Genomic DNA, 10047 nt, shown 5'->3' with positions numbered 1-10047 from the left:
CCACCATCTCTGCTTCCTTCGCTTCGCCTTCCTCCTACCTGATAAGCCGCACGGGAACTCCCCCCCCACTGCTGCCGCTCGCGCGCTCTCTCTCTTCTCACATATACACCCACAATTCCTCACATATACACCCAAGCCCCTTCCCTGACCATATTTCCTCCTCCATCATGGACGAAAGAAATTAAAATAAAGTCCACCTTGTTCCCCCTCATTTCACCCTTCTCCAATCCCCTCCTTCCACTCCACTCCCTCCCCGCTTCCCCTCCCCCAAATCCTAGGGTTTCTGCTCGACCTCGAACCCCCTCCGTCGATCCCCCCCCATTTCGATCCTCAAACATTCGCATCCTCCGCTCATCTAGGGTTTCTCGCATGGACTCCTAGCCTGTAGATGGCCCGCTATGCTAGGGTGTATCCCGCCCCCATCGAGATCCCGACATGGGCGCCCTGACGGACCACCACAAGCGCTGCTTCGTCGACCTCTGCCTCCCCTTCTCCCCCTATTCCTTCTTCGATTCCTCCTCATCTCCTCCCTCCAAGAAGCCCAAGCTCCAATTCGTCCCGTCCACTCCCGATCGCGCGCCGGCGCCGGCGCCGCTGCCGCATAACCTCCCTAGCTCCTCTCTGTCCTCTCCCCTGCCCCGCCCGCTCCACGGCCCTCAGCGAATTCTCAAGGCTTTTGGTCTGGGATCGGCCCGAAGGGCCCCGCCGAAGTGGTTTGGCCGGACTGAGCGGAGCTTTGACATGGGGAACTTTGTTTCGAGGCTCTTTCAGCAAAAGAAAGAAGCTTGGAGCTCTTTGTCATCTCGCCGGAAAGGGGAGGCATCGGTGAGTGAGAATGGGAGCCATAAGAGGTTGAGATTGGAGCAATACAAGCGGTTGGTGGTGGGCTCGCAAGAGGAGCACTCGGGGGTAGTCTCGGATTCCACAAAGGTAGGTCTTCCGCGGTCCTTCGCTTCGGCAGTGTCGGATTTGACAATTGTGACTAGGAAGGATGAGGAACTGTCTGAGCCACATGTTTTGAGTCGGAAGGTGGAAGATGCGAGGAAAGTTGCATTGGAGGCCATTCCAGTGAGGGAGGAGAGGGCATGGGTAAAGAAGGGACCTTTGTACAAAGAGTTGTATGAGGAGGCGAAGAAGCATGATTCTAAATTGAGTAGATTAGAACTCGAGGTGAAGTTAACTGTGGAGAAGATCTCCAGGTTCCGCTTATTTGCAGCATGGAGAGAGAAACCCAAGGAGGTACGTTCTATTATCTTATGAGTTTTTAATTGCTAACTAGCACATAAATTTATAACTTGGGAACCTTAGTGGAAGAACAAATTTTATGTATATTGAGTGTTCAATGCAGACATTTCTGTTATGCTATGCTAGGACCTATTGTTGGTTCCCGGCAGCCATGCAATGCATTTGTTGGAAAAAAAAATGAGCACGGTAATGAGCTCTAGGAAAATGGAAACAAAACTGGGGAAAAAATGTGAGTTTGTGAGCAGTTGACAGAAGTACAAAGGAGCATCATTTTAAGTGGCTTAGTTAATTTTATAAAGCAAAATGTTCAGACTAAATGTAAGTTGAGGACTAGTTTGGCAAAAAAAAGAAACAATTAATATAGGGTACAATAAAAAAAAAACTTGTTGGCTTTATTTCCTAGAACAAATATTGAAAGTCCAAGCAAAAAGAGGAGAACTGCAACTATATCTAACAACTAGCATGAGTGTGAAGCCTTATTCTTATTGAATTGTTTGGAGATTTATGATTTTTTTTTGCCCAAGGACTTAATTCTTACTCAATGTCAGCTTTTTAATTCTGCGACACAACTTCCTTCTTGATACATTTGATCCCTTCGTCCTCCTTTTAGGACCCTATAGGTTATGGACTGCATTACAATTCATATTGCATCAATGGAACCTCTTATAATGCAACTTCCACTGTTGATTCAGTGTGTTTTCTATAACTTTTTCTCTTTACTTTGTCCATATCTCTATCTCAGCTCTCATTTTTGCTGCACTAGAGTTTGTTAAGGTGCCCACCTTGGCAGCTAGTTTGTTAGGTAGTTGCCTTTAGATGAAAAGAGGGTGACTAAAAGAAATACACAAGTAAACAAAAACTCTTGCATGGTGGAAATAAGAACCCAGCTAAAGAACAAGTTAAAAAGAAGAAAAAGAACCAAAAAGATTATGGCCCAATTACAAGGAAATGAAAACTACTCGATCAATCTATCATGTAATCTATATGCTTCATTTATGGTTGGGAATGAATGGCTAATAATAGGTGACTAACTTAGCCTTCCTCCTTTGCAAACACTTTTTCAATTTGTTGCCCTCCATTCCATATTGTAAGAGTTAGAATTAGAAGTTATATCATGGAGAAAAGATTGCTAGATGATAATCTAAAGACAACATAAAAATATTTGCAGTATAATGTAGTTATATAAGATCTGTTACCCAATTACCAATATTTTCGGTGCAGGTGATATTCTTGTTTTCCGGTGGAGTCAATGTTTTGAAGTTATTTAATTTGACTTTCATCATTTCTTGTTGATAATGGGTTTTGGTTTGAGGGCCGATCTTATATTGGGTGATGTATTTGGAATTTTGGAATTTATAGGAGTTGGATCAAGGTGTTGGTGGAGGCTGGATGATGGTGTAGGATAGCTAGGTCAGCATTAACTCTTTTGAAAAGATAAACTAAGAGTAATTAGGACCCAATTGTTGGGATGTTTGATAGACATTAGGAAATTATTCTACTAGAATGCTATTTTATCACTTATAGAGCAAGCATTATGGTTGTGAATCTACATTGTCTGCTTTTTGTGATATTATCAATTTTCAACTTATAAAGTTTCAATTTTTGGTAGCAAAGTTAAGTAAGATTTGTGGAGACTCTTTATAGAGGTGGGATATGATTTTTTGTTTTAATTCAAAGAAGTTGCATTTGGTTTACGGAGATATTATATGACTCTGTTAAGATCAATAGCTTCTCAGAATTATTGGATCAATAGCACCAACTGACTAGTGACATGTAAAAATTAAGTGCCTTTTTTTTTGTAGTATGGTTGAGCCAAAAGAGCACTTTTCCTATGTGGGATGCATGGCGGATGTTTTTGAGTGCTAACTATGTTCATATGGTAAAGGATTAGAAGAACTCCCCTCAACCTATTCTCATCATCATATAAGGTTCCTCTGCTTATTGATCATTGGTGGGCCTTCAGAACTTGCTCGCATGCCCTTAGGATGCTTCTGAGAGGAGAAGGCACTGTTTCTTCCTTGTCCAAATGTTCTTTGGATTGCAAGTGAGAAAGATATGATTCAATTGACTTCTTTGAGAAAATGTAGAAAATATTTATAAAAAACTCACCTTGATTTTAAATTGGAGATTTTGCATCATCATTGCATCCAAACTATGAATCAGGCCTTTAATGTTTAAAGAGATTCTAAATTTTACGGTGCTTATCAAAGTGCTGGTACAGACCGAAACAAAAATGATGTGGGCTAGAAAACATCAAAAAACTATATATTTGGAAAGGGGAACAAGGTATAGACCTTTATGACCTGTGTCAACTTTTATAGTTCTTATCAAAACATTAGCACAAACCAAATGAAAATGATGTGAGCTAGCACACTTTATAGTTTACACAACCTTATACACCATTGTACTGCATTCATATGGACACCCCCTTTCCCGTCCATCCCTAGTATCTTCCATATTTCGTGGAATAGAGTATGATTCTGAATGGTACTTAATCTATATTAGGGAAGGTACCATTATAAACTTGAGTTGTAGAGGATGCAGTAAGTAGAACAGACAAGTAATTTGATTGGTGTTAGTGATTTGAGAGGGCATTGCTTAAGAGTAAGGTGGTTGTGTTATTTATGAAACATAGACTGAACAAAGAGGAAGATTTATCTGAATGTGGTTTGATCCAATTAGTGCAATTAGTGTTAAGGATTGAAAATCTGGATCTGCTATTGAGAATTATGTATTGACATGATACATCAAGAACATGTTAGTGTCCTTAGTGCCACAATGCATCAGGGCTATGTCTTAAAGATGCGTAAGGCATAGCATGAGAGAGAGAGAGAGATGTAAATTCTTAGTGGCCTTGTAACCTCATTTAAGCTTTTGTCCCTTTTATCCCTACTTTAAATTCATTATGTCAAAGTACTTAATGAAAATAATAGCAATACTGTCAATGCATACTCCACATGGAAGATGTAGATAGTATTCCTTCAATTTCTCCCTGCAGCAGATTTAAATATTTCTAATATTGTAAATTCTGTTTCAGGTGGTAGATTTCTCAACTACTTTCCATCTTATTATTCCATCACTGCATATATTTTGGTCAGTAACCATGTCTCTGTTCAACCATTTGGCAAGTTATTGCTATTTGTCTCCACTGACCTTCATTGTGAAAACTAAGAAAATTTCTCGTTGAAGACCTATGTGGTTAAAGTGTTAAAACTAAATCTGCATTTGGTGTCCATCTAATTATATTCAGTACTGCATCAGCATCTTGCTTGATGTGCTTTTAATGAACTTTAGTACCCATTGCTTAGTCACTGTTTGGGTGACTTGAGCTTTATGATCTCTTGGAAGCAGTGACCAGGCTCAATGAATTATGAACTACCAACTACTAATCAGAGCATTACTGTTAATTGTTCAGAGTTCTGAAACATGTTTTCCTAGCTTCTAGTGGAATGTGAATCTTCATACTGCAGAAAAACAGTAAACTATCGCCTGGTGATGAGGTTTTTTTTTTTGGTTTAGCTGCAGTGAAATTTGTGGTGTTGTTTTATTTGTTTGCAATCAGATTAAGATTGTGCAGTGTTGATTGCTGGGTATTGCATATTTTCTGCCTTCTTTATTAGGCTTTGGCACTCATCTTTCTACATCCATAATATTTTCAGGATCTGCATGAACTTTTTACCCCTCTTACGGATGAAGAAGAGAATGAAGTCTCTCATGCATTGTGGGGTGGTAGCAGGTACCTTTGAATGTTATATGTCAATCTTAACATGGAGTTCTTTAATGGACTAATAGTTGATTATCACAACTCACTTTTACAAGTGCAGTCATGAAGTTCTGGTCACACATGGGGCATCTAATATCGAGATTACAAGAGAGGTCTTGCAATGCTTGAGTAGTGGTGCCTGGTTGAATGATGAGGTGATTCTATCTGTAATGTTTCCAGCTTTTTAACTATTCTACATTCTACCATATGGATAATGATAGTGCAGCTCAAAATACTAACCTTATTTGGAGTAATTTTTTTTTAAACACATGTTTTGCTATTTTTGTAGGTCATAAATGTGTACCTTGAGTTATTGAAGGAAAGGGAAAGAAGAGAACCTGGAAAGTGTTTGAAATGCCATTTCTTCAATACTTTTTTCTATAAAAAGGTTAGCTGTTTTATTACTTACTAGAAACCTTCTATTCAATGTTCTTTCTGTTTTTAGCTAAGTACTGTAAACACATCATTCTTTTTGATAAACTTACTCATATCTTGTGCTTCAGCTGATTCATGGTATATGAAGTATAAAGTTATTCTTTCAGTTGTTTTATAGATACCAACAATAGGAAAACTTAATATATGCATGATAATATTTGTTTCAATGGATGCAGAATTGGAGAAAATGTATTGTGAAAGTACATGTGATTTTCATGATTCTGTTGTGAATGTATTTTATTTTGTGTTTGTACTGCTTGGATGGTGTCATGCACCTTCTGCTACAAAATGGAAATCATTTTAAATTTTTGTCTACAGATCTACTAACTATGAAAACAACTGTTATGCGTCAACTTCAATCACAAATACTTCATTCAGAATTTATTAAGTGCCTAAGAACAAATAAAGGAATGAAGTACCTTCTTAATGTGCAGTATAATTGCTATGATTGGTTGACCAAAGTATATAGTTGATATCTTATGAACTATTTTCTTCACTAGGACTATGGTGTTTTCAAATTATTACCGAAATTCTTATTAAAATGTTGAATCTACACTGCCATTTATATGATGGCCATTTCATGACATGATAGAGTAATACATGCACTTATCCTATCTTGTTAACTTGGCAACCATCTTGGAATTTGTATCAGTCTTAGCAATACTCCTCTAGCTTGTTGCAAATCAGGAAAAAGAAGTGAACTGTAGAGTTGTAAGTCTTTCTTTGTCTGTTGTATGATTTTGCTTGCATGCTGGAACTGGACATACTTGTCTAAGTATCAAGTTATAATGATCTTTTCCTTTTCTGTTAACTAATTGAACTATTTATTATAGTTTTTGACCTTTCTCATAGGTGGAATTTTAGTTTTGAGTACAAATGAATTTTCCCAAACTTTCTTATGAGTTTCAGTACTTTCTTGGTTACTCTTCAGCTGAACAGTGGTAGAAATGGTTATGACTTCAAGGCTGTAAGAAGATGGACTACCCAAAAGAAGTTAGGGTATGGCCTTATCGAGTGTGACAAAGTAAAGTTGTTATTGGACCTTATATTCCTTTTATAAAATTAATCGACTCTGTTATTTAATTTGCCATGCTGGTTTCTCTCATCTTCAGAATTGACTGTGCAGATCTTTGTCCCTGTACACAAAGATATACATTGGTGTTTAGCGGTTATTAATGTAAAGAATGAAACCTTCCAATATCTTGATTCACTCGGTGGCATGGATACTGTTGTGCTAAGAGTGCTGGTAAGCTTTACTGATATATGTCCATTCAATAAATCAAGATATGTATTATCATTGGACCAATTCACGTAAGTGATGCCTTGTCCAACTTTAAGATACACTATTGGTGGAAATCTATATCCTACAAAAAATTGAATCCCCACCCTTGCTCAGATCTAGGTCAATGGATTTGTAGTAGCCTTATCCTTCTCTTTGGAAGCTAATTCGGGTGCAGCATGCAATATGGCACATCAATGACTATCAGGAATGGCTGTACTGGTGTCTCTTTGAGCCAAGGCCAACTGTTTAGGCAACACGTGGAACTTTGGGATGCTATTAGAACATGTTCTGAATCTTGGCAGGTCTATAATCTCTAGCGGAGACCTTAGTGGGATTCTACTTATTTGGTTATTGGGAACATCCCAATATCTACATTCTAGTATGCCAAACTAAAGTGTTCTGAGCACGTAAAATTAGTATTGTAAAATCTATTTCACATTTAGCAGTATTTGACTAAGATTGGGTGAGAATTGTATTTATCTTAGTATCTTGCTATATATGTCAGGCTACATATTTCATGGATGAAGTGAAGGACAAGAGTGACAAACAGATAGACACGACATCTTGGAAGCAAGAATCAGTTGATAACCTTCCTTTACAGAAAAATGGGTTAGTTTTCTTATTCATGGTTTCAGTTGTAAATATTTTTCTCTGATGATCATGATTTTGTGGTACTTTTGCAAACTGCTAGTGCACGTGTTAAATAATATAGGCCACTCTCATATACACTAGCTCTGGTTTGTCCTTTTTATATCTACTTTAGCTTCTAAATTAAAGAATATTTTACTGTTAATCTTACATTCTATAAAAAGTAATGTTGTCAAATCGGGAGCCATTCATTATCAAAGGAGACAGTAGGCCTCAAATTTTCTAATGAGTGATCCCTTTGCTTTGTCTGTTCATCCTGTATTTAATCTGAACTTTTCTTAACAATGTCATGTAGAAAAAAGTTTTTCTTCAATGCTGTCTTTATGTGCAATAATTTGAATATAGCCTTTAGTTTATGATATCCTTCTATTTCCATACAGAAAAATAAATTTGATAACCTGTTGAAGTTCTAACTCCATTATATTTTGGCAATGAATGACATCTTTAGAATTAAATAGTAAATGATAAAATGACAGTCTGATTGCACATTAAGTCAATACCTGGCACTGGCATTACAAATAAAATACCTGGAAAATACTTGTCAGCATCATGTGGCAAAGGCAAAATAGTAGACTCACTCATAAGAGGGATGGAACATGGAAATTATAATAAAAGAAATCTTAGTAATTATTTGACATTAAACAAAATACTTGTTATCTGCGAAGTTAACACAGCAGATCTGTTTGCACTTTGGTTGGAAAATCAGTCCAGTGATATCCATTACTTTGAACTGCATTTTGCATCTTAGAAGAGCTCAAAGGATACGAGCATAGTTGAGATTGCATAAATGGTGTTCAAAAAAGGGATGTGGAGTTAATGAGGGATCAGATAATATGGAAGTGAGAGAACATAAACATTGCCATTGAGGGAGCATGCAAGTAATTCATGGCACTCGTGGTAATTCATGAATAATATGCATTAAATATGGTTATGTAATCCCAATTCAGCACCAATAGATTGAACTAATGTCACCTATGCTGTATACTGTAACATGTGACGTCTCATTCCCCTACTTCTTCCAAGTGTAGGCCGTTATCCTTAAATTTTTTTAAAAATTTAGAATTAGAAAATTTTTATTTATTTCTGTAAGGGCATTTTTAGCTGGTGGTTCTTTCCCGAAGTTTTACGAAGTCATAGACACCTTGCCTTAATATTTGAAAACATTGTTATGATATTATTGAAGTTTCTATGTACCTTGAATGTCAACAGGTGGGACTGTGGAATGTTCATGCTTAAGTACACAGACTTCTACAGTAGAGGTTTGAGTGTCTCTTTCAGCCAGGTTAGCAACATGCTATTGTGCCATCTTAAGTTTGCCCCATTTATTCGGTTAAAAAGTGATTGGTGTTTTAATGCTTCAGAAGTCTATCATGTCAGTGTTACCATGCTATTTATTATTCTGTAGTTGCCAGCTGAAGTAGCACAGCTACATGCTGGCCTGCTTGTTAAATTTAGACACATGACTGATTCAAGTTACAGTAGGTCTACCAAGCCCCTGCTCGGGCTCAATGAGCTCCTCATAACAAGGCAACTGGTAGTGATTGGAAGTTAAACATTTAGTTTTTTTTACAAGTAGCTAAACCCATTTCTTTCTTCTTTGTAGGAACACATGGAATATTTCAGGAAGAGAACTGCCAAGGAAATTTTGAGGTTGAGAGCCGAATGAATCCAAGAACAAGTCCTTTTAGATGATATCCAGCCTCATGTTTGGTGGATGAAAAGATGGTTAAAGCATATGCATGCATATGGGTCGGTTTTGAGTGTTGGCATTTTGAATTTCTTAGTGCTTGATATTGGATTGGCTTCACTGAGGTGGCTAAAGCTAAAATGGCGTATGCTGGTGTTTGCAAATTTGTATAGTTTTCTCTATGGTTCTGTAATACCAGCTAGGTGTAAAGTTACCAAGGTGTAAAGTTACCGCATTCTTATAGTAGTTTGTATAGCATGAACATCGAGGGCTGGGAAGTCGTAGTTTTGTTTCGATTAGTGTTGTGGGTGGGGTGAGATGCTATCTTTTTCTTTTGTTAGCCCTGCTCTGCTTTCAAAGATTTGTGCTGATTGTTTTGTCAAATCCAAGGACGCTAGTTTTTTTTTTTTTTTTTGACTGCTTGGATTGTAGTAAACCTGAACTGTGGGAGAGCATGAATATAGCTTCATATCATTTTCGTTTATTCGGTCTCGAACAAGTCCTCGAGTTGGGAAGGGTAAATAATGTTTTAACATAGTACTTGACGGTGGGCTTCCCTCCTGTCTCAATCAGCCAATGAGGGTGGCATTGTAAGGCATACACAGATGGCACCACATATAGACCACTGCCTTTGGATAAAAGGGAGACTCAGAAAATTGTCATCAGTTGGATCAAGAAATATTTGGAGGGGATGCCTAATGCTGATACTCTTCTTGCAGATACACAAAATGCTACAAAGTGTTGCTACTTCATGCGTGCCATGTTTACAGGGAAGCAAACTGTATAGCTCTTTGGCTTTCCAAACAACGGGTTCTGTATGCAGAACTGCTTGCATCTTTGTGCCTACATATCATATGCACCTATATATTTATTAATTTAATGCATCCAATGCTTGCATACACCACATTATCTCGCATAAATGTTTAAGGTATGCATGTACATTAGCGTATATTATGCACGTACGTATTGTGCATGTGCATGGTTAAA

The 10047-nt window shown here is 37.6% G+C and overlaps 1 protein-coding gene across 1 annotated transcript; it reads left to right on the top strand.

Annotated features, from left to right (window-relative positions):
- Window positions 1–9544, top strand: LOC120110227 (ubiquitin-like-specific protease ESD4). Its single transcript, XM_039124575.1, has 9 exons — window positions 1–1239; window positions 4905–4981; window positions 5070–5163; window positions 5298–5396; window positions 6375–6467; window positions 6570–6689; window positions 7231–7334; window positions 8583–8655; window positions 8977–9544. Exons 1-9 carry the CDS (start codon window positions 436–438, stop codon window positions 9037–9039), a joined length of 1527 nt encoding a protein of 508 aa, XP_038980503.1. The 5' UTR covers window positions 1–435; the 3' UTR covers window positions 9040–9544.
- The last annotated feature ends 503 nt before the right edge of the window (window positions 9545–10047 follow it).

The sequence above is a fragment of the Phoenix dactylifera genome, chromosome 3 (assembly GCF_009389715.1).
Source record: "Phoenix dactylifera cultivar Barhee BC4 chromosome 3, palm_55x_up_171113_PBpolish2nd_filt_p, whole genome shotgun sequence".
NCBI classification, from domain to species: Eukaryota; Viridiplantae; Streptophyta; class Magnoliopsida; order Arecales; family Arecaceae; genus Phoenix; species Phoenix dactylifera.
Note: the sequence above shows the minus strand (reverse complement) of the source record. Positions and strands in the feature narration are given on the sequence as shown.

Coding starts and splice junctions, on each gene's coding strand:
- LOC120110227 (XM_039124575.1), top strand. CDS start 436: ATGGGCGCCCTGACGGACCACCACAAGCGCTGCTTCGTCGACCTCTGC. Junction 1,240..4,904: donor GGAGAGAGAAACCCAAGGAG/GTACGTTCTATT, acceptor TAATATTTTCAG/GATCTGCATGAACTTTTTAC. Junction 6,690..7,230: donor CTGTTGTGCTAAGAGTGCTG/GTAAGCTTTACT, acceptor TATATATGTCAG/GCTACATATTTCATGGATGA.